This window comes from Melozone crissalis, unplaced genomic scaffold, assembly GCF_028551555.1.
Source record: "Melozone crissalis strain CALT ecotype California unplaced genomic scaffold, PUWL_Pcris_2 ptg000081l_1, whole genome shotgun sequence".
NCBI classification, from domain to species: domain Eukaryota; kingdom Metazoa; phylum Chordata; class Aves; order Passeriformes; family Passerellidae; genus Melozone; species Melozone crissalis.
The window spans coordinates 8,969,116-8,994,284 of record NW_026535858.1 but is presented as its reverse complement, the minus strand read 5'-3'; the positions used below and the strand labels follow the sequence as shown (position 1 = coordinate 8,994,284).

The 25,169-nt window shown below is 39.4% G+C and overlaps 1 protein-coding gene across 3 annotated transcripts in view; it reads left to right on the top strand.

The window, feature by feature from the left end:
- Positions 1 to 25,169, top strand: part of MACROD2 (mono-ADP ribosylhydrolase 2) — an 849,661-nt gene that overhangs the window by 780,205 nt on the left and 44,287 nt on the right. For all 3 annotated transcript variants that reach the window (XM_054290178.1, XM_054290176.1, XM_054290175.1), the window contains exons 10-13: positions 3,666 to 3,707; positions 6,611 to 6,679; positions 18,998 to 19,060; positions 22,384 to 22,449. In XM_054290178.1, the coding sequence (XP_054146153.1) occupies positions 3,666 to 3,707; positions 6,611 to 6,679; positions 18,998 to 19,060; positions 22,384 to 22,449 (240 nt within the window). The remainder of the gene's footprint in view (positions 1 to 3,665; positions 3,708 to 6,610; positions 6,680 to 18,997; positions 19,061 to 22,383; positions 22,450 to 25,169) is intronic.

The following is a 25,169-nucleotide window of genomic DNA, read 5'->3' as shown; positions in this document are numbered from 1 at the left end:
GAGAGCCACAGGTATCACTCAGTGCATGACCCCAACAGGGAGCCTGTGGCTCACACAAAAGCTTCTGCTTTGAGCACCTTGCTCCCAAATGTAAAGCTCCCTGATCTTTAGAGATATAGTTACTTTGATAGCCTGGGAGTTAGAGGGAGACTTTCAATCATAGGTTGACTTTCAACTGTAAATTATTTTTACTTGAGTGGAAACTTCTCCCACACATCACCCATTTAATACCTTACTTTTATGTAGTGTACCTGAATTTATAAACTGGAGAGTTTTGCACACATTTTGGATTAGAAGGTCTTCTTGTCTCCCAAGCCTTCTAAACACTGCTGTGACTTTTCCTGGGGACGAGCTGACCCTTTCTGGTAGTCACTGTCAGTTTTCCTCTCACTCCAGGCTGCAAGGTCAGTCATTGCTTTTATAGCAAAGTCATCTTGGTAGAACTCCCTAAAATCCTGGGCTTTATTGGGGGAGTGATGAGAAAAGTCATTGTTCTGCTTCTCTGGCCAGAGGAGTAACCAAGTGAGGGTAGAGGTGTGCACACACTGGAGCACGTTTTGCTGGTCAATTATTTTTCTACAGCTCTCAAGTGAGGGTGAGAGGTAGAGAGGATCTCACCTCTGGTCTTTCCAGTGGGGGAGTTTGGACAAGAAATATTGACAATATGTACTTAAGGAAATGTTTGCTGCTGTCAAAGATTCACTCTAAGGTTCTCCTGTGGTTTTATCCAATTTTTCTTTGGGATTGACTGTGGTGCATATTTCAAACCAAAACAAATCTTTCAAAGGCTTCCTCTAGATGGCGTAAAAAATTGTATAGGAAAATATTTTTTAAACAAATTAAAAATTAAAAAAAACTAAACAAACAAAAGAAAAACAAAACTAGGTATAACAAATCTAATTCATGGTAATACTGGCACTGATTTTGCTTTATATTAGACACATAGAGGTTCAGTAAAAAAATATTTTTACTTATTCAGAACCAGTAACCAAGAAACTGCCCTTAATATCATTCTTTTTAGGAGGTAAGTGAATGCATTTTGGATATAGACTTCTAAATCACTGGTTTTTATCTCAAATAATTGGTATTGGCATAGAGCTCTGTCAGCTAAAAATGGTGTTTATCACTTCAACCAGCCACACCAAGGCCAGTGAAGGAGAATGTTTTATATTTAACAGGGAAATGCTTCCACCAGATGGATTAATAGTGTGAGAGTAATAATTATAGACACATGAAGTGGCTGGGGATTGCTGTGTGCCAAAGTGAAACTCAGATTCATACCTAGATTGGGGTAAATTTTTCAAAGGCACCACAATGACTCAGAGATCATATCACCAAGTGATTGGGAGCCCAACTTCCATTTTCAGAAATGATGCAGAGACTTCATTGCCTTTCAGCAAGCCTTTGGTACTTTTTCCCAAAAAAAAAACCCCAGCCTTTAATTCAAAATTAGTTCACAATAGCAGTCTTTGCCTCTTCATAATTATATTGCATAATGACTTCCCTGCTTTTTAATAACATCAGATTTCTTGTCTGTGTCCATTATCAGTAGCTTAGAAACTATTCTGTTGCTTTGGGAATTTCATATTCCAAGTCACTTACAGAACTATAATTAAGAACTTCCACAGAAGACCAGGTGATATATGTATGTTAAGATTCTGCTGATTTAGTCTCATATCTTAGATTAATTTGAAACCTTATCATGCTGGTTTCGTTATAAATGCTTCCATGGAAAGAACATGTTATTGGAAACTGAATAATTAATAATCTCTATGTTGCCAAATGTTTTCTGAGCAGTTTGTTGAAGAACAGCAGAACTCCAGTTGAAAATCCTAGCTCTGTTGAAGCCAATGACAGAATTCCCATGGGCTTTAACAATATTTTTCATTCTCTTCCCTTAAAAATTACTTGTCAAAGCTCCTTAAAGCTGTATGTTGGGGATTAGGATTTTTTCCTTTTGTTTTCTTTCGCTTAGGAAATGTTCTCCCATTTGTTGCTAAGAAACAATAACGACTGGTAGGTAAGAGAGGAAAAGGATGTAGCCACAGAGGAGGGGTGCAGCTGGCTGCTTCTCCCTTACCTGAGGGTTTTCTCTTGGGAAGGCCTGGGTTACCAAGAGGTTTTGGGCTGGGGAGGGGGTTGGGCACAGCCTCTGGCTCCTCTCAGCTCTCTCTCTCCAGGGGCAGAAGGCTGCAGTCACTGTGGGGAGAGTTCATCACCAAAACCACTGCGGGGTTTCGGCTCCTGCTGATGCCTCTGGTTTTAGCTTTTATATTTTTCAGATTCTATTCTGTTTTAGTGTATAAGTCCAGGCTTCATATTAAGGGATGGTGAGCTCTCTTCACAGAATAGGCAGACAAAACAATTCCTTCTCTGGCTGGGGACCCAAGGACAGCAGATCCAGATCTCAGGCACAAGAGCATAAACAACAGTGGGCTGAAGAGAGAAAACAAGGATGGGAACTCACAGGCTAAAGCTATAATTGGACAATTAGTTCTGTTAGGAAAATTAATCCACAAACATCAGAGGTTTAGGTCCAAAAAGGAGACAGAGGAGTTCTTTTACTTTATTTGAATAAAGGGAAAGGTCATGGGACATTCCTCTGGGATCTCTCCAACTTTTGGAGGATGCAGCCTCCCTTTTTACCCCAATTTCCTGGCTCCATTTCCCTTCTCTCTTTCCCCCTTCAGACTCTCCAATACGCCTGATACCAAAGATTTCCCTCTAAGGTATAACCCTCCCTTTTAATATTTAATTCTTATGGAATTTAGGGGTTTTTCTTCCCCATTGTTTCTTTCATCTTTCAATGTCTAATTTCATTTATCAGAAAAAGCAAATATCTTTTGCCATTCATCAATCAGTGGAATCCTTCCCATTGTTTCTTTTATCTCCCAGTGCTAGTTCTGTCTACCAGCAGACCCAAAGCTTATTTGTAAAGACAAATCTGCTATTCCTCTCAGTTCCAATATGCAAATGGACCTAAACTTGTAAAAGTGTGAGACCCTGTGACTGGTCATCCATTTTGTGGCCATTTTAAGTTGTGCTGCCCAAGGTGGATCTATTGAGACCTCTTTATATTTATTTTTTTTATAACTCAGCAAAACAACTTGTAAAAAATTCCTTTGCTACCAAAATGGAACTTTTTGCAAAAGGTATAGTCTTTCCTTGTCTCTCATCTAATGGTTAAAAATTTCCTGTTCCTAGCTAGCCCAAGTTTGGTCTTCACAGATTCATTTTGTTCTTAAACCAATCTTCCTGTGTGGCAAATATTTAGTAACTTCCTTATGTGGTTTTCTATTAAGGTAGCTAGTTCTCTTCTTAACATAGCCAACTGTTCCAGGGAAACCAAGCAAATTGAAACTTGTCAAGTAAACCAAAAGCTCTGCAGGAAAAAGAATGGAATTTCATATTATACCTGACTTTATTTGCAGAATTTTTTAAATTATGCAGACTTTTATTCCCTGTCTTTATTCCCTGCATTACCTGTATCTGGTATTAACCAGTATCAAAACCTTCCTCCCTATCCATCTTCAGATTTCACTGCAAAATGTTAAACAGGAGGAGGCAAACTAAGATATGGGCAATCTGAAACATGGAATATTTCATTTTAGATGTTTGCTGGTATTCCCAGTGACCTTTTTCTTTCAATTTTTTTGTTTTGACAGGTGATGCTAATGAAGAAGGGCCTCAGCTTAGTGAAGAGAGAGGTGAGTAAAGAATATTTTATGCTAAAATAAATCACTTCTGTGAAGGATAAGCCAAACTGAAAAAATTCTAGAAATTAATTGCCTTAGTCAAGATAAGCAGTGCTAATCATTATTGCCAGTGTTACCACCGTCATCTCTGGTTTTTACACAAAATTAGGGTGAACCATCCCTGATAATAAATAGTGCATAGTAAGACCAGCTAAGACTACTTTTTTAATGTAGTAGTCTGAGCCTCTGGGCAATATTTCATTCCTTCTTATCAATAGCTAGTTTGAACATGAAGGGGAAATAATAACAATTCTTCAGTGTCTTTGTCTGTAAAAAAAGTATGAATAGAGCAATTCTAGAGTCATTTGCCATATCATGGCAGTGATAAGTTTGCAATGAAAACAGTAGCAAAACTCTTCCACAAACTCTTAAATGCACTGAGCTTGGTTCAGAGGATTTTTTCCTGGTCCTCATGGTTTACTGTTTAAAACAGGTGTCACTGTTTAGGGTTTGTGAATGATATGAAATGGAAATGTTGAATGGGTATAAGGGGAAGAAACCAGAGGAACAAGAAAAGGAGAGGACAGAGGGTTAGATAACTCCCATGAGGACAGAAGCTTCCATTCAGGAGATTCCTGCTAGTTTTTTCCAGGAAGTTTCTTCCAGTTAATCTTGACCAGTTTTTTTGTAACAGACTCCCACCACAGCACCTTCTGATACTTCCCCTCCCTCGTCTGGAGGTCCTCAGTGAGCATCTCCTGTTCCATACGGATTTCTGTGCACTGCAATCTCCTTTCATGAGCAGAATATCTCCCTGTACTCCTCTGCCTCTCCTTCCAAACTTCCTTCAAGGTCTCTGTGACCCTGATCCCATCACAGTCCAGTGACTGTGCAGGAACATTCAGCTCTCTGTATGAAAACATAAGGAGTTTAGGTCAGACTTTAAACTTCAGGTCAGAAAGGAGTGCCACATGGTGAGAGGCAGGGATACAGCAGCCAGAAAACAGAGGTAAAAGCTTTTGGAGCGGTATTTTGACCACTTAAATTGGCAAGATTGTCCTAAAGACAAATGCTCTTTATTAAAATTAAGAAAGTGAGATAGAATTTAATTACTTACATACAGATCTTAATTTTGAAATTTTTGCTGACATTTTGAGCTGTCCTGCCACCTTCCCAATCCATGGCTCTTCTGGGGTTTTTTTGGCATTAGTATGGTTGGCAGAGAATATTTCTGTGTTCCCTGGGCTCCATCCAAAGCCAATGACTGACTCCCATTTTGTCTTTTGAATGAACACAAAATTCTTAGAGTTATAAAATATCCTGAATTGAAGGGACCCACAAGGATCATTGAGTCCAACTACCCCTTGAGTCTGCAAGTTCCTTTTTCACATCCTAACTGCTCTCATACCTTTTGTTTTGAAATTTTCAGCATTTTGGTTCTAGATATGTGTTACTGTGGAAGGGTAGAAGATAAAAGGGGAGAATCCAAGTCCTTCATGAGAGCTGGGCATCTGACTGTCAAGAGGTGTTTAAAACTCCAGCAACATAAAGAGTAGATGGTTGTGGGGCATATATGTGACAGCAGGAGAGACCTGGGAGTTTTTGAACCACTTAAGCAATTTATAAAACATGTAGATAGTTTTTTCCCAGTTGGTAATTAGCTAATCAGTTTGAAGTAACACCATGATTCTTATTTTCTAATGGCAACAGCAATAAGGGTGAATAACGTGAGGTCATACATCTTCCTAAATATCCTGGTTAGAAGTGGCCAAGGTTTATTTCCAGCACACACAAAAGTATGTTTTCTTTAGGCTTCTCCTGCAACCAAGCTCTCAGTTAGCCACAAGGAATCAGGAGGGTTGACAGAAAGTCAAATGACAGAAAGTCATTTTCCCATCACGGTTGAATGCATTCAGTAGGCTCAATGAATTGAGTTTTAATTGTCTGTCAGTCACTGCTTTCGCGGTAAAGCAACAATGTTTAAAGAATGTTTTAATTAGGGAACCTGCTTGCATTAAATGTCTTAATTTATGAATACCTCTTATGCCTAATTTCTAGCTTGGCCTCCCTTTTTGTTAACAGACTTTTTCTGCTACCAGTTTGTGCCCTGAGGTGTGTCATGGCAAACAAACAGTAGTGCCATCATTTATGTTGACAGGATATTTTGAAAATATTGTGCAAGAAGTTCATAATATTTAAAATTTAACCAGCTGATATTAAACACTCTGTGCTCTAGTCCATATAAGTAAGGGAGATCTCACATTTAATTGGCCTAAATTACTTCTTTTACTCCCTTTCCTCCAGCTTGTCTGAAAGGCTGGAATGGATTTTTTTCTACCCAAACTTTTCTATCTTGTAAAGCTTTCATTTCCTTAACTTCACTATCTGTGAAGTTAAGGAAATTTTGGAAACTTGTGCAATTGTGAATTTGTGAAATCTGTGAAATTTGTTTCCCTACCTTTCATTTAATTATTAATTTCATTCTATATTCGCTTGTTGTTGTGTTAAAACAGTGAATGGAGAATTGAGCTGAGAAAAAAGATTATTTAGTTCAGATTATTTATCCACAGTTCCACAATGCAGTATAATAAATATTATGTTTACAACTACAAATTAGAACATTTGGTTGGGGTTACGATTGTTGTTTCTGTAGTGCTTGTGAAGCAGTATGTCATTTCAGTATGAGCTTTCTTCACTTCCGTCCTGTGAAAGTCAGAGAAAGTCCAGTCCAGCTTGAAATCCACATCCATATTATAAATTTCATGAGATGATGCAATAATTAATTTAAATAGCAGGAAGATAAGCATTAAGTGCTAAGATAAAACACACAATTGTGGAATCACACATGGTAATATCTGATACAATGAAACCATTTCCAAATAATGTATGTAATTTATATTTTTTTATGTTTATAGAAGGCCAGCCTCCATCTCCCACAAAGAGCAAAGAGGAGCAGCCTGAGGACATGCAGGATGATGCTGAAGGTAAGTGCTCTAACAGCTTCTGAGGGCTGTTAATCAATTCACATTATGAGGAAAAGTTTGCTTTGAATTCTTGCAAAAGAACTGGAATACTTTCAGTTAAGAATGCTCTTTGTACACACTTGGAGAGTTCTTTTTGGCCTAGATAAAGGGATTATAAATCTTCTGAGCTATATTTCATCCTAAGGTAGATTCACAATTACAAACCCTATTTTTATGTGATAGGCTACCAATTATTGCTGATACATCTTAATAAATTGCTGCTGTTTTATCTCTAACCAGTTCTGACTTCATGTAATTAAAAATCCCAAGTGTAATCCATGTTGTGAGGGGCTTGGGCCATGGTCTGGTTGCTTAAGTTGGTCAGGTACCTGCTGTGAAACACAGAGTGATATAATCCTCACTTTCCTTTTCTGCAAGAGATTTTTGCTGTTTTCCTGTTTACAGTGTTTGTGTAGTACATCCTTCTGCAGTTAGGAGTCACAGGTGATTAACATTATGCTTATAGTGTTATTCCTCTGAGGATGCTTTCCTCCACTTGGGTCTGCTCAGGGAAGCTTGTCCCTGTGTATGGACATAAAGATGTCTGTGTTGCTCTAAAACTGGATCAGAGTGTATTTTCCTAATCTCTATCTCATTGGAAGAGTTGTTTATAAGATGTTAACATCAAAGGCTTATTTTCACTGCTTTCAAATATGTGGAAGAGCAAAACACCCCAATCCTGTAGAAATTCCTCTTCTGTGAAATAGATAAAAGGATGAACCTTAATCTTTAATCCATGACACTTCCTTATCACGGATTCTTTTTGACCTGATATTCCTCAAGTGACCTATCTAATTTTGCATCTCAGTGGCTCCACAATCTTCAGCATTTTGACTTAGTGCTGTGCATTCAGTTCCTAAAGTACTCTGTCTAGGGCATGGTGTGAGTCACAAAGAGCAGAAAAGTGTTAACATCTATCATTTTAAGGAACTGCTAGGAACATGCTGTCACTAACATTGTGACTGCTTGTTACGGGCAAGTCATTAAAGCAATAGCTGTCATCACCTGGAAGGCACAGCTATTGGAGGGACCCAAGAAATTTCATCACACCTGACTGTCTTTGCTTTCATGCTGCACTGAACCCAGTTCAAATTAAAATACCAATTTTATGTTTCAATTAGAGAATTCAGCGATGGCAAACCACATGTCCATTTCTATTCAGGCTGACCCACGGTTGGGATCGTGGTGACACCTTCAGTGTTCCTAAACAGGCAGAACAAAGGTTGTTTTATGAGGTATTCTTACATGGAGTGTGGCTGAAACTTTTCATTGTATCAGTATCTTGGAAAAAAACCCCAAAATAACGAAAGGAATAGAGAAAGTATTGTCAAACTGAAAGGTTTTCCTTCCATTCAAAAACTAACTTATGTTGTTTTACTTTTTATGTGGCTCCCTAGATACAGTTTCCTATTTCTCTGTGCCTATCCATTTTTCCCAGTGACCTACTGTTCACTTTGTGAAGCACAAATAAATGTGTAGGAAGGGCAAAGCAAACAGTATGGCAATAGAATTATTGTATTACTGCTGAGCTGTAAAATGCCTGAATTCCTTGTATTTGCTGCCATACAGTAGATTTTGCTGATGTAGAATTGAAGTCTCTAAAACATAATCATTGCTGCTGGATTTAATATGGCTGGTGGCAGAGCCCCCATGTGCTGGGCAGGAAGCAAACCTGTAATGTTTGGGACTGAAAGTTCAGATTTAGCCCTGAGAGTTGTCGTGATGGAGACAAGAATAGGTCATTAAAGTGTTTGCTGAGGGGCCTGTGGAGAAACCTGGATCAGATTTCTTTGGCATTACCTGTGCCTCTGGAAGAGGAGACAAGAAATTGAGATCCAGACACTGAATTCCTGTCAAGTTGCCAAGTGGCTGGAGTGTAATGTAACACACCTGTGAGCCATTTCCATTGCAGTAAATGGGATTTGCACACATTTGTCTGAGAAGAGGATTTACTTTCTCCTGGTCTAATTATTAGCTGTTGGTTTTGACGAATTAAAAGAACTTTTAATGGGGAGCCTTGAAGATTATGAAAGTTCTGAAGATGTGACATGAACCACAACTACATGTCTGAATAGTTTTATTTATGTAGGGGTTTGTCTTCACTTCCAGCAAGCTAGCTTTTTGTTCTTTTTAAAAGAAAAACTGAGTAGCTAATGCATATAAACAGTCGTGAATAAAACACAACAAAGGTAAATGCTGCCTGAGGTCGGCTTGGTTGAATTTCCCTTAGGGTAAAACTGAAGTGCTTTGTGGTTTGGTGTGTTTAAACTTGGAGATAATTCACTTTAAGTACCCCAAGTTAAAATAAAAAAAACAAACCACAACAAAGAAGGAAGGGAAGGGAAGGGAAAGGAAAGGAAAGGAAAGGAAAGGAAAGGAAAGGAAAGGAAAGGAAAGGAAAGGAAAGGAATCACACAAGAAAAAGTAAACAAATATAAAAAACAAATCCCCACAAAACAAATTAAAATCCCAAAAGCCCAACGACTATCTTTTATCATTAAAGTCCAAGTCCCAATTTAACATAGGTTTTTATTTTCCCTTTGGTAACATGACCAGCTATAAAATATTTAACAAAAATACACTGAGACATGGGAACAACGCAATGTATTTTCCCCTGCTTGGGTTTTAGATTGAAGATGGGATTACAACTTGTGATGGTAGCAGCCTTCTGTCTGCCCTTGTGGCAGTCTCTGGAACCCATTCCACTGAGTTCAGCAATATTTCTGCTGTGATATTTTTCTCCAGCTCACCAGGCTGGTTCGTTGGCCAGAGGTAATGGAGCAATATCATTTCAGGGCATGTTAAAACCTCCACAGAATATTGGGGAAAGTAAGTTCCTTTGTTGTCACCCTCTTTGCAATCAAGGAGAGGTGAGTAAGTGGCTGTGTGTAAGGAGCTTGCTTTGCAGTAAGCTAAAATAAACACTTGACATGCTAATGAAAGCAATCTTATACCAAACCACTAAAGTATTAATGGTATCTGTTATTATGCTATTAAATGTATTGTTCTCTGATTCTGCCCTGTTGGTAGAGAAAAGTAAGTGTGAACTGCACAGCAGATTCTTATGTCAGTGGTTGTATTCCATAGATTTTCACTGCAGAGGTATTGTCTGTGAAAATGGATAGACTAGGAAAACCTCTTTTACTCACAGGTTCCCTGCAGTATTTCAGGTTTGACATGTGCAAACATGCCAAATAATTTTCTTCTTTTCTGTTTTTTTTTTTTTCCCTGCTGCTTTCCTGCATCCTGGGAGAGTAAAAGCAGCCAGGGAAAATTTTGCCTTTCCCTCAGTTAGGTGCATTCATGGATTGAGTGATTGTAAAGTGTCAGGTGAAAAAAATATGTTTGGTACTAAACAAAACATATGCATGTCTTACTTCAGCAACTTCATAAGACAGTCTTAAAGTGGTTACATAGACAAAAATGGCAGTACTTGTCACAACACAGCAGCCATGAGCTGGCACAAGTACCACAGTCACCGTTCTCATCCTACTTAGTGTCCAAGCAAAGGCAAAGCATTTATACAAAAGCCTAACTAAACAAAAATCCTAAATGTTCCTTGTGTCTCTTACCTACCTCCCCATGTGTCCCATCCATATGTAGTGAGCAGCACAGTGTGTGCAATAGGGAGAAGCAAAGCTGTTTGTCCTTTCCTGCTTTGCAGGATTTCTCAGATAGAAAGCAGAGCCTGCCAAAGAGCTTCCCCATCCATTCCCTCCATGGTCTGTGTGAGAGCAATGTATCAAAGATGAGTAACACATCTAGTAAGAGCGGCACAAATGCCTGCTTTTCCTCTTCCTCCAGCAGAAAAATAATCAATCTATGCAGCAAAAGCCATTTTCTTGCCCTCCTTCAAGGGATGTGAAGACAGAAGCGGAGCTCTGGAAGTTGTCTTGCTCCAGGTCCTCTCACAAGCTGCTCCCCAGATGAATGACCAGATTCGTCCTGGTAGATTGATAGGCTGTTGTTCTCCCAGGATCACTTGTGGAAGGAGCAGGTCTGTTGGAGTTATTTGTCCAGGATGTACTCTGTCTGCTTTCCATTCACTTGGTGGGAAGGAGAACAGGCTGATGAATAAGCCAAACCACAAAGTTCAAAATGAACACAAATCACCTTTAGCAGAGTTGATAGCGTTGGTTCCTTTGCCTGATGGGGTCACCACAATTTGGCCTCTTGGCTTTCGAAGGTAACATCACATTTCTGAATGTTGTGTCAGAAATCCAGGCTCACCAGCTGGCAGATGCTCTGTCCATCAGAGATGTCAGTCTGGTGGTTGAAGTACACAGCAGAAATGAGGTGAAATAAAACTGCATCTTAATCTCAACAGCTCATTGGTCCAGTAGGTCATGGCCATTCAGTAGGATTCTCACCCAGAGGGAGATACACTGGCTCCTCATCCCCTCTCCCAAAAAAGCTCTTGTGTAATGGCAAAAAGTGCGTAGTCTTGGGACCAGGAAATAAACCTGTGTTTATGGCTTAATCTTCTAACTGTGAGATTAACATAAGGATTCCCCTTCCAGCTTCTCCTTTATTTGCCATGAATTTTGCCGCTGTGCTGCTTGCTTGCTCTCTAGTGTGACGGTATTCACAGGGGTCTTAGGATGAGGGGAGAGACGAGGATCTGACTCCATGTTTCAGAAGGCTTGATTGATTATTCTATCATATATATTATATTAAAACTATACTAAGAGAATAGAAGAAAGGATTTCATCAGAAGGCTAGCTAAGAATAGAATAGGAAAGAAAGAATGATAACAAAGGCTTGTGGCTCAGCTCTCTGTCTGAGCCAGCTCACTGTGATTGGCCATTAATTACAAACATCCAACATGGGCCAATCACAGATGCACCTGTTGCATTCCACAGCAGCAGATAATCAATGTTTGCATTTTTTTCCTGAGGCCTCTCAGCTTCCCAGGAGGAAAAATCCTAAGGAAAGGATTTTTCATAAAAGATGTCTGTGATACTCTAGCTTCATGGATAGAAACCTGGTGTATGCCCCCAGCACAGTCCATGGCACCTGGCTTGTGCTTCTTCCCCCCAAGGTGGGCTCAGTCCTCCCTGGAGCTGGGGGGTGCACACAGATGGCCCTTTCTTGCCATTACACTGAGATGTTCTAAGCACCTCTTCTAAGGGTCTTCTAACACTGTGCAGGCCTGGTTGTCTGTCTCTTTAAGGTATTAATTAATATTATCTAGATTTGACTTTTTGTTCTGCAGTTTCTAGCAAGGGGTTCTTTTATCCCTTGATAAATTGCGCTTGCAGTCATACTTTGCATCCCATGGGGCAGTCATTTTCTTCAGTAAATTTCTGCTCCAATCATAATCTACTAAAAATGAACACTGAGACACATAATTATACTTCAAAAAACACAGTCATTTATTCAGCCTTAAAAGTGTTGCTTTTTATTAAGATAGCTTAGAACTGACTATCTCCTTTTTGCCAGCAAACCTAATCCTTTAAAAACATGTTAAATGAAGATTAAGTACTACAGAAGACATTCCTTGAGAAGGATGTGTATCAAACATATCTGTGAGACGTTTCACCTTAATGCAGATGGGTTATATTTAAAGAGTGGCTATTAACCTCCATCCTCTGTGGTTGATAGCTTCTCTTTTCACTTCTGTTTTGAAGTCCACCATCTGTCCTGACTGATTACAGCTTTCAGAATATTAGGTGATCACCTTGCACTTAGCCAGGGGTAAAAGAGGATGTTATCTGTATTTTCAGTTGTATTCTCTCTCTGAGAAAACATTTCTTAGAAGATTCTTTTCATCGGTGAAGTGGCTTCTGCTGTTCCACTAAATTACCATGCAGTAGCTGTGCAAAACTCAGAAAACACAGCTCATTTTGGCCTCCACAGGTAATGTGCAGTCCTGTGGTGTTGGCCATTTACCCATTTGGGTTTCTTTTAGCAACTGAATGCACGTCTGTGTAACAACACCAGAAAGACACTTGCGATTCCTGGTTTTGTGCTGAATGCTTTGGAGTAGATAATCCTCCTTCTGAGATGAGCTAAGGTGCAAAACACCACGTTACTGCAGTGACAAATGCAGTGTTGTCACAGGAGAATTCTACCCAGTGACACAGCCCTAGGCACCTGAAGGGGGCTCATCTGTCAAGGACTTCATTGCTCATTTTTAAGCATAATGTGAATTACATTAAACCGTCATGATTGTTCAGGTCCAGTGCAGGAAATAGGGCTGGTCCCTTCAATCCAAAATGCTGATGCTGAGTAGTCCATGGTTTTGTTTGCAATTTGTGAGGGTTTTTTATGAGCGTAGTCTTCTCTTTGGCTTCTCTGCCTGTTTCTTCTATTTGTGAAAAATCAAAATAGGTCTCAAGCTTTATTTTGACTATGGCTTGGAAAAAGAAGCCATGTGGCTGTCCCTTGTAGTATGTAGTTACCCAGATGTCAGGGCCACTGTAAAAGTATGAACAAAGGGTAAATTTATATAGTCATGATAAAATTTGAGGGTTTCTTTTGCACTTGCCCTCATGGGGTTATTTTGTGTCTCTGGGATAGGACTAATTGTAGGGCCAGGAGTCAGGGCTTCTTTATAGTGCTCTGAACTCTGCATCAACCCACAGGAGAAATTTCTGTCCCCTTTTATTAAAAGTGGTAATACTGTGCAGCACCTTGCAATACTGCAATAAACAGACTGTGTATTGCACAATCTGAGTCAATGGAGAGTTAGACCCAGTGAAAAGCCAAGTGAGCACAGTGTGTGGGGGTTTTTTTGCATCAAAATGCCAATATTATCCTTGTCCTCTGCACAAACTGCCTGTGACATCCAGGATGTGATATCCATCATATTCTGGTTGTGTTGGTCAGCTCAAGCTTCCAGGAGATGTCTCCCTCCATTTGTTTTGAGCCATCACAGGAATAGCAATGCTCAGCATCTCTGGCAGTGAAATGTTCCATGTCCCTTGCCCAGCACCTCTATTGCACAATCTGAGTCCATGGAGAGTCAGACCCGGTGACTTCACCACTTCTTGTACTTCTCAGGACGTTAAATACATTAAATACAATAGTTTTATTTTTAGCCTCTGAGATAAGCCACTCAAGCTGCAGTTTTCTCATTCTCTTCCCACTCTCCCGGACAAAATGCTGCATGGAAATGAAACACTATTATTTATTGGACTGACAGCTTCACTGGGCTGGGTGCACGCACAGCAGCCTGTTCAGGACTGCATCTGCAGCATGGTAATTTGTTGAAGCAGCACAGAGGGAAGAGTCTCATAACTCCATTAAACAATTACTGCAGATAACTCATTACTAACCCTTCTTAAAATTTACCCCAAAGGGGTTATATACAAGTAATGATTAAAACTGACCTAAATCATAATTTAATTAAAAGAAATTAAAATGAAAACTGAAAATGTTCAGCAACCTCAGGCCACCACATTAATGATTCACTTTAATGTGTTTGTAGTTCTGCAATAATGGCCTTTGTGTGTATGTGCTTCTTGGTTTATGTCTGATATTATTTTACCACTGGAATAGTTTGAAAATGGTTGCAGGCTGTATGATCTCAAGTGCCTATATGGATGTACATGTGCTTTCTTCTCACATTTCATGGGTTTCAGTGAAGCCAGCATATCTACTTGAGTGCGGAATGCAGATCAAGGCCTATATTTTTCATTTTCTCATTAATTAGTTTCTCTGCTATATAATAAGGACCTCAATGTCATCAGTATGATTACCATGGCAGTATTTCTGTACTGTAAAAAAAGACAGTTCAAAACTGGCACCCCTTTGTCTGACACATCTTGGTTGTACTTGTACTTTCACAAGAAAGAAGCACAGGTCAGACCAGTGGAGGGACGCCAAAGTCACTGGCCATGCAGGAAAGCAGAGGATGCTCCTGAACTTGCATGGCAGAGCCATTCAGAGACGTAACAGAATCCAGCCTGGTGTGCCAGGATGTGGCATTTGCACAAATTAAGATGAAAGCCTTGAGCATTGGCCCTTTGTCACTTTTATTTCTACCCCAGGAAGAAGGAAGAGGTTTGGAGAAAGCTTATTCTGAACACTGACACCCTATGGATGATATAAATGAAGCTTTCTCTGTAGCAAAACCAATTTTATTATTAAGAGCATCTGTGTTCATGAGTTGGACTAGATGATCCTTGTGGATCCTTTCCAGATCAGGATTTTCTGTGATTCTGTGTTGGAGGGGTAGAAATGGACTGGTTTGTAGCGGTTATGCAGAATTTCTTCCTTGAAACAAAAAAAAATACAGTATCTGCAATTCTGTTTTCTTGTGGAAAATGTCTTTTTGCAGCAGTTTTTGGGGCACTGACTTTAGCCTCATCTCTCTGTGTGTCACCAGCTGCTTGTGAAGGAAGGTGCTGCTGGAGAGGAGTAGGTGTGTGAGCAGACACAGCACTTGCTCAGCTCTGAAATGGGAAGAGCCAAGAGGCCAGCAGGCTATTAATATTTTTGTCTTGCCATGTTTGTCACAAGAACAGTGGAAGATGTAAGAAGCCACATGTTTCCAGGCTCTTACAGAGAAAATGTGAAGAATGCTAAAACCTGCTCCAAGGGTTTGTTCCCTGACCTTTCTTTCATCAGGATCTGGTCCCAGCTCAATCCTGTCTGATGCTGGTTTATTATTCATCCTGTTATCTGCTTCATGTGGGGGCTGCCACTGCAGCTGGCACCTCACTGGGCATGCTGAATGCCTCTCATAGCAGCAAGTGGGCAGGCACTCCTGGAGAATCCTCTTTTCTGCTGCAGTTAGAAGTGCTACTTGCTCTGCCAGCTTGCTGAGCATGCTGATTGATCCTTGTTTAGCCTCCTTTCTGCTAAATATAACATTGGGGAAGGGGGAAGGGGAATGGATTTTCTTGATAACCTCAAACAAAAATGCCAAGAGAAGATAGCAAGAACCTATCAGGCAGTAGTGAACTTGGCAAGAGAAAGCAGAATATATGGGCAGGAGAAGGTATTTTAGTGTCTGATGTGCTTATTTTGTTTGTACAGTACTACTGTAATCCTCAAACTTCTGTTTTTTAGAACTGACTGTCATGCCAGGGGGAAAAGAAACAGATGTTCCCATTTTTCTTGTGCTGTGGCTCAAAATCATTTACATTTTCTGGCCTAAAATGACACGAGATGTCATTTGCCACTTTTTGTATCTCCTTTGGAGTGAGTGACAGATTGCTGTTCAATTACCAGCATAATAGAAAAGCAAATATTGTGAGGACAGCTTTCACCTACAGGAAATACAATCACTGATGCTGCAGTAGTGGGAAAAGAAGGATGGCAGATACTGTAGAAGCCGTCCAGTGGAAAAGACATTTTTATTATAAATAATGTCATGGGGAAGACTCAAGGAAAAGATACTGGCTCTGGCTTTTCTGCCTGGAGAAAAGGAGAGCCAGGGGTGAATAAAAATATGATGGAAAAATTGTAAATTGTAAAATTTATTTCCAGCTCTTTGCCTTGAGGACGTGCTCCTTAAAGCCTTTCCATTAGCTGTGCACCCCGTTCCAGTGAAGAGCAGTAACTGCAGAAAGACTCTTCATCAGTCAAAGGGACTCAGTGAGAGACTCATTAGAAGGGCTTTTTAAAAGTGGAAAAACCTGTTTGCCAAAGACTTTGGGATTAGTCACTTCTCCACTCTATAGTTTGCTTTCTTGTCAGCGTATTCATGCTCTGCTTCCACCCTTTCTCACAAGATAAATAGATACTCCAGGTCAAGCAGAGCTTAACCATTCCTTCTGCTAGTCATTTATTTGAGCATCACTTGTCCAGTCTTAATTTTTAGCATTTCCTTTTTTCTATTTCTGCCACAGTCACTTGCCAGGCACAGCCCTTACTGTCAGTGCACTGATCAAGGTGAATTTTCATGTCATGGTCCAGTCAGTCTATTGGATTGGGTCAGAGTGCAAGAGGTGAAGTTTCTGCTTGAAGTCTTTCACATTTATCTTTCTAAAGAAACGACGTGAAAACATGTTGAGAAAATTGTAATTTAGGTTCTATGAGACCAATTTTAAACAGTGAATGTCCAGTGAAATAATATATTTAGAATTGAGAAATGTGGTTTACTTGATAACCTACCAAACCAGATGATCATTTAAACTTTCTCTTGTAGTTTAAGTTTTCTCTGAGTGACTTAAGCAAGAGATATAGTTCCTTGGCAATAAATATGAATGAACCCCTGAAATATCTGGTTTTAGTCAACTAAGTTGTGCTTATAGTAATAATAATGGAAGTACAAACAAGTATCATCTGGAAATGGAGTTTTAAATTGTGAATGCAGTAAGGCAATTGCAAGAATTAATTTCATTTATGTATCAGTAGTTACATTTATGCCTGACCTGCATTTTCTGGTTGTGAAGTTCTTTCTGCATAGAGTGAAAAATGTCACACTTGACTATAATTGGATCCTTGAAGCTTTGGCACTGCTCATTTTACAGTGATGCAATAATCTCTTTTGGTCTGACCTATTGGTAAAGATTTTTCCAGTGCTGCTGCACTGCTGCGTTACAGGATTGTCTTTATTTATATATTGCTTGCTGCATAGCTTGATGGCACCAAGCCTGTGTTTTCAGAGAAAAGGGGTGGGGGAGATAAAAGTTAAGATATAAGTTAAGCTAACTTGGGTTTTTTTTCCATGTGGTCCTCCTATTGTGTGTGGACAGGCAGAACAGTGACTTTGAAAACAACACCTTTTGATTTCAAGTCAGGGAAAGAAAAACCCTTCTGTCAGTCCATTTTGGACATCCACATAACACAATTTTTTACAGGTTAGAGCTCACTAGTGTGCTAAGAAATCACTATGGCAAGGCATCCATTAAGGTTAGAATTCATACAGAGGATGACCAGGAGGGCAGGGAGCCCAAGTCCCCACTGATGGCCATCAGCTGCACCCTGCCCACCTCTCTTCTCTCAGGTGAGGGGAGCCAAGCTCCTGCTCCATCTCCTCTCCTCCTGAGAGCAGCTCTGTGCAGGGCCAGCCTTGGAAATAATTCTCCACTAGTCCCATCTGCTGGATGCCAGGAAGAATTGCCTGCTGGAAAGAGGGAAAGCGTCATACCTCAGCCTTTAAACATCAGCTGGGTGCAGTGTGCCACCAGATGTACATCTGCCCGTGGAAAATATGTGCTCTCTCTGTTTTCCCTCCATCCACCTGATCACTTTTGGACCACTGCTATTCCCATCACCAGGTTCCACGTGTTAAGTAAAAGCAAGGTGGCCGACACAAGGAGCTTCAGCTGTGTTGTTTTAGAGAAGCTGTAATCAGAAAACCCAGCAGCCAAAGATCACAGGAAAAAAAATTGTGTATCATTATCAGGACATTTCCAGGCCTGGGAATGAATTTCCCTTCTCACAATGTATATGCTCAGCAGTCAACTTTTCAAATACCTCATTAAGGCTGGTGCTCAGCTGTTGTTGTGCTGCTGCAGAGCAGGGAGTGTGGCCATGGCATCCAATCCTGCACGCAGCTCTGCAGCCTGTCATGTTGTTATGAGGCTAAAAGAGCCTTTTCCATCCCTGAAAACAAAGAAATCCTGCTATATTTCTAATCAGGGCAAGCAAAGTTTAAGAGACCCATAGATATTTTTCAGGGTATTACCCATTCTCAGTGGTTATTTGCTGTTTGATGCTTGCCTTCCAAAAGGGAGCTGGAGGGTAGAAAGTGGGTAATGAATGTGAAGTAGTGAGGAAAACTGGGAATGAATGTGAATGTAAAAAGGAGGAAAATTCATTCAGTCCTAGCAATCTTACTTTGGTTTGATGCGCTCTCTTCATGACAGCCATTTGTGATGCATTTTTGTATTTTTTGTTAAGTGGCCTTGTGGCTTTTGCTTTAAAATTCAATTCAGTTGATTCTTACTTTCCATAGGCATGGGAGTAAGTTCTGCAGGTCAGAAACACAGCCCAAGAATTCTGTTGAAATGTTACAGGAGGAAAATAACATTAGGAAAAACCCTCTTTATAAAATACATAGAACTTCAAGCAACAATTTCATTTATTGTGGACTGTGTTTAAGGAAATGTCCGTCTCTTTAGTGTTGTTATTTGCAGTGAGCCTATTGAGATAAAAATCTATAATCCTCATCTTGAGATAAAAGTCATGACTGGTTTAAATGGAATTGGTTTAAAAAACTGGCAGGTTTTTTCAGCTTACCTTTACATCTCTCCTTTTTTATCCCAGCTCTTTGCTGTAAATTAGCAGTCTGTGCTAAATTGGTTGCAATTAATATTGCAGTGCTCCAGGTACCAATAAAAATATATATCATAAATAATTTTTATGTGTTTTTCTCAATAGGTGGCAATGGCACAGTGGATAAGCAAAACAGCGATGAAAATAAGACCCAGAGCCAAGAATCAGGTTTGTGCCCACCTCCTTAAAGGCCTGTCTCAGGTTTTATCCACTTTGGTGAACAATAATCTTAGTCAGTGCTTTTGAAGAGGAATGTTTGTACATTTTCACCAGATTAGCTCAGGTTTTGAGCAATTCTCCCATTAGAGTCTGAATCTTCATTCCTTATGAATGAATGTGTTGCAGTGCAGGAATGCAGACCCCTCTCCAGTTTACCAGCTCTACATTCTCCCTTTAATGTGACTAATCTTGCTCATTCTCTCAAAAGGAATATTTCGTTTTCCCTTCTGCATAGAATAGGAATGAGGGAAAGAAATTTGGGGAAGGAGGAAGCAAACAGCAGGCTCCTTCTGGTGAAAACTCAACTCCTGAATATTTTAAAGGGTATTTTCAAGTTTTAAAAAATTGTCTGCACAAGTCGTAATGGTTATAAAGATTTAAATTCATAGAGAAAAATATTGCACATGCTGTGGGTGAATTTCAGAGTTCACAAGTGGTGGGTTTTGCAGGTTACACACTTATAAATTATAGTGAGTTCAGTGTGTTGGAATGTATGTCCCTCCATGCTCACAAGAGATTGTTTTTTCTGTTTTGTTTTGGTTTGGTTTTTTTCTGTTCTGTTGTCTGATTGTTTATGGTTTGCACAACTCTGTTCCTTGCAAGAGACAGCTAGAATGAATTAGTTACCAAAAGACCTGAAGTGGCAATCAAAATGTCTGTCTATTCCCTTATTTCTTAAGTGTAGTATTACATGTAGCACACTGTTTTTACATGTGATGAGGATTTTTTTTTCCCCATTGTAATGCAGAATGTTCCTTAAACATATTTAAACCAGAGGGAGTAAAGGGGTTTTCTTTGGAATTCCTTGAGCTGAAGGCAGCCAGTCAGCAAACACAGCAGATACATTTAGAAGGCCTGGATTCCTGACTTACCTGATTTGCTTCCTGTGCTGTGGTAAGGAGAAGTCCATTGAATGAGGGAATTCTTCCCATCCTGTGCATTGGCCACTGTGTAGGGAAAAGGGCAGATTTTCAGCTTTTCTCCCTGCCTTCCTGTTCTGCAGCTGAGTGCTCACATCTGATGTTGTCCGTGCTTGAAGTCCCTCTGTGTTCCATGTCCTTTTTGTCACCTTTTCCTAATGCACGGCAGGCAGTGCAAGGTGAAGCCAGAAGAAAACAGCATTTTTTTCAGTATTACAGAATAAAATAGATTCCCATGGACCTCAGCAAACTTTATCCTCTCCCAAGATAAGGGTATGGTGGTGTTTTGTAAGTGCTGGAGGACAACCACATCTCCTTCCCTGATTTTTCCACTTTCATGCTAGCTGTATTTTAAACAGGCCCAGGGGACGAGGGAGAAGAATGAGTTATTCTGTGTGAACTGAGATTCTCTTTTGAATCTCTGACTAGACTGTGGCATGTCTTTTTTCAAGCAATTTTGAGCTTTTAACTTTACCAAGTACTGCTTGACTGCTAGCTCACCTAAGAGCTAACACTGCCTGGAGCTCCTGGCTCCAGTTGCTGAGGTTCCTGTTAAACCTGATTATAGCATCTGCAGACACCCAGTACAGCCCTCTGTTCTTGTCAGTGATAGTCACTCTGATGGGGTGAGTATTTCAGTTTGATTGAATAAAATACTCTTTTTTTCCCCCTCAAGAGAATTAAGGAATATTTGCCTCTTGAAACTACTACTTTGCTGTAGGTGTTTTAAATGCATTGTGCTTTTCTCAAAACTGCTTGTTATGACTTGTTGCAACATGAGCTGTCAGAGCTGGTTTATCAGAGCCCTGATATACATTCTTTTGCTATCTTGTATTGGTACTCATGTTTCATTATTCTCATGGAGAGTGTCAAATAAAAGATCCAGACATTTGAGGTCCCAGACCCAGAAAATGTCACACTTTAGGGATGGGATTTAGGTACATGCCTGAAGATAATGTCATGCCCACTCATAGCCCAGTAGTCACCTCCTTGACCACGGGCAGATGGTGCTGCAGGAAAAAAATTATTTGGCTTGACAATTTTCCCTCCTGGTTTACAGAGTGGCAGGAACAGAGAGGGCCACAATTAGCCCAGGTAGTTACATCCACTCAGCGAGTCTCTGCTGCTTTCTCCTCTGTGCACTGCAGAGACAAAGCATCAACAGGAACTTTGGGGTTGCTGCTTTTTCACCCCTTCTTAGCAGTAGAAAATGACCTGATTTCCCAAGGTACACAGTTGTATGCTTAGAAGATTTCGAAACACCATGAGTGACCACTGTTGGAAGCAATCCCACCAAATGTTGAAGTTTTGTTTGTATTATCTATACCAAAGGCATAAACTTCTTCTGAATGTGACCAATCATATACTTCAATATTGTGAAAGAAAATATAGGAAAAAAAATATGATGCTCTACTCTTACCTGGTCCATTACATAAAGATTTTTATATTCTTAATATAATGAAAAATATCATGATATAATAAAGAAAAGTATATATTATAAAGAAAACTGTTGTAGTGGAGAAAACAGTAATAGTCTGAAAAGGCTGAAACTTTTAAACTATTTGGGGTATTTTTAAAAGCCTGGCCTCCAATCTGTCGTCATGAGCTTAACACATGGAAAAACAACATGGCAGGTGGTTCTGAGCTCTTCTTTCAATCTAGTTAAAAGTACTAGATCTAGTTAAAAGTACCAGAATCATCAACATTCTTTTGAAAGAAATTAAAGTCTAGAAATTAAAATGAAAGCTTATATGGATTTTTAGAACTATAAAAATTAGCAAGAAAATAAAATGTTTTCACTTCCACTATTGATTTAAGTTGAGGTACCAGCTGTATCTATTAACTACAATAGTTTTACCTGTGTGCTCTACTATTAAAAGACTCCAAGCTGCAGATTTTTAGGGACTTTCTAATTTCAGGCCTGATTCATGAAAGCTTCTATTTTCAGGAAAACATTTGCATCTAGTCATTTGGATTCCAGTGGGATTCATGGACATGATTCAATTTAAGAATGACTTAATTGTTTTTTCTCAAAATATATGGATTAAATGAAAAAAATTAATCTCAGAGCAAAGAGGATACCAGCATACCCATGAAACCAATAGGTGTTCCTCTCTCTGTATTATGAGAAATTGAAATACAGATTTAACCTGGCTGCATTGGAATGTTAGATTACATCTTGCTTAGGGAAAATTATCAGACCAGTAATATCCAGGGAATGGATGGAAGCCCAGTAAATGAAATTCAGGTACAATATCTTGTCTCAATAAGGCCTAACACTTTTTTTTCAGTAAAGTGGTTCATCAGTTTTCTATTTAATGAAATTCTCTTTCATTTCCCTTGCTCTTACAGGTGAAACAAAACCTTCAGCTGTAGCCAGCCTACCATCAGAAGATATTGAGCTAAGTGAGAATAAAGGTAAAGATTGGAAATTGTGTTTTGAAATATCCCATCCCAAGAGGACATTTAATGAAACTGTTTTTTTCCTCTGTCTGGAAATAGCCAAAATCACAGTTAAACAATACAGAAATAGGGAAATGCTTGGATTTTCATTTTCAAAAATCTTTGTAATGAAGTAATTGCTACCAAGTGTGCTGGTAGGAGAGATGCCACAAATTTGCAAGTCCTCTTGTTACAGAGTTAATACTAAAATATCATACATGACATATCCAAAATAAAGGATTGGGCTCACTGGGGTGATTCACAGGCATATAGTTCAGCATGAACATCTATCTCAGCAATATCAGCTCCCTGCTCAGTGCTCTCCTGATGCCGGAAAAGAAAAACACAATAGCTATAAACACATCAGGAGGAGACAGGAGGAGATGAAGTCATAATAGAGAGGCACAAAATAATGTTTATCTTGTGCGGACTGTGCTGGGCACTCAGATAATTTAGTTTGTAATAAATATTTAAAAGTGTCACAGGACCAAATGACAGGGTGTTTAGGAAACAAGAGAGATTATCTAATTTAAATGTTTCAAGCTGAGATTTTTCCTGTGGAGTTGTTGGTTTACCAGCAGATTGGAACCAGTGCACAGCTGTATTGTTTTTGATATTTCTGTAATAATCATGCTGTTAGTTGCTTGTGCTGGTCTACATTTTTTAGCATTTTTGTGGGGGTACATCAGGAAGAAGTCTGGGTGCTATACAAAATGTTTGCTACTGGTAATCCAAAACAGGAGTTATGCTATCTATAATAAATACAATCCATCAGTATGGCCTTCAAGAAAGACTAACAGAAAATTTTCATGCATTTTACTGAGATAACATAATTATTAACATCCATTAACTTATTTATTTTAAAATATTTAATGTTTAATTCAGCATCACTACTTGACTCTCTTCCCATTTTTCTAGATAAGTGTGACAGGGTGTGAGATCCTGCCCTTTTGTTCAAAGCCACATGCTGGACAGCCTACATACTTACCTGATTATGAGTTCAAAACCTTGTGCAGGTTGATTTAAGTGCTCTTTTAACAGATTGATTGATGCTGCAAAGAAAAAAGGGAACCACAAACCTTTACTGGAGCACTGGCTTTTGCTTTTGATACATCACAAATTGAAGTCGTGGCAAGGCTAGTGGAAGGCAGAAATAGTGATGGATTCAATCCCAGGCTGGTTGGTGATAGCCTGTCATTAATTTCTCTTGTTTTGATGACATTTGGCCTGTTGATGTATTCTGTATCTGGAAGACTCCCCATTTTCTCTGTTTCACAATGTGAGGGCCACAGGGAGGCTTTGGGTTTGGATTTTCCTTTTCCATCCGCAATCAGCTGATGATCCCAAAAAATTGTTGTTGTTCTGAGTGTCTGTTCCTAACAAAGAAGATTACTGTCTTCTGATATGCTTCTCAGTGTGTAAGCCCTCCAGGTTTTTACATTGTTGCATTAGAAGTCTCTTCGTAGAGAAGAAATCATCTTTGTGTGATGAGTCTCACTTTTCATATAATATATTAAGAGTATATATAATGTTTTCCCTCTTCTCTTGAGAGGCTGACAGAAGAGATAGTGCCCTGAGAGATCCAAAGTGCATTATCTCTTTGATGTCCTACCTCTGCTCATAAGAAAGATGGGAAGCATCTGGTAGGGAAAAAGGAGTGAGACAAACTCTCCTCCATAGATTTTGTTTGTAAAACTGTACAAGTTTCTTTTAAAAAAAGAAAAAGAAAAGAAAGAACAGCTAAGACCATGTTTTCATATTTGCTTGTTAGTTTTTTTTTTTTTAATGGGAACAAGAATTTTGAACAGCAAGGCCACCATGGACCAGGCCATGGTTTTAATCCTTATTTCCATGGGTAGATTTTCAGCTTTTTACAGATTTTTACTGTGAGGGTGGTGAGGCATTGGTGGAGGTTGCACAGAGAAGCTGTGGATGCCCCATCCCTGGAAGTGCTCAAGGCCAGGTTGGATGGGACTTTGAGCAGCCTGGTCTGGTGGAACATGTCCCTGCTGGGGGGTTGGAATGAAATGACCTTCAAGATCCCTTCCAACCCAAACCACTCTGTGATTCTTCAATGTTTCTATAATTTCAGCTTTTGAGGGTTTTTTAAAATAAATACTACTGTTTTAAAAAAATGCTGCTTCTTGAGAAATGGCACTTTTACAAAATCCTGGCATTTCTGAAAACACCTGATGCTCCTGAAACAAATTCCAGCTTTCAAATTGTTTGCCCACTGAGTTAACAAGGCTAAAACCTCCAAGTTCTGGAACATACTCATTTCTCTAGTTTATTTTCAACTAAATGAACAGGACATAAAGCATTTAAAGAAATTATGTTTTCCCAGTCCTTCCACTTAATTACTGTAAAAGATTTATGCTAAAGAAGTCTAGCTGCATATTCCCAAAATGCATCGTTTAAACCATTCTGTCCTGCTATGAAAATTTAGGTCTTTCAAATGTCAGCTCACTTTGCACCAAAACAAGGATTTTGAGTCCAATTAGAGTTGACTAGCAGTTTTGCTGCTTTTTTTTTCCCTCCTCATATTTCTGGGATTAAAATATAGCAAACACATTGATATAGTTATTGCTCTAGAATGTGATTATATTCAAAACAAAGCACAGCCATCTCTGCTACTATGAAGATCTAGTATTTTTGTTGAGTGAGTCCTCTTTATCATTTTTTTAAAGGAAAAGAGG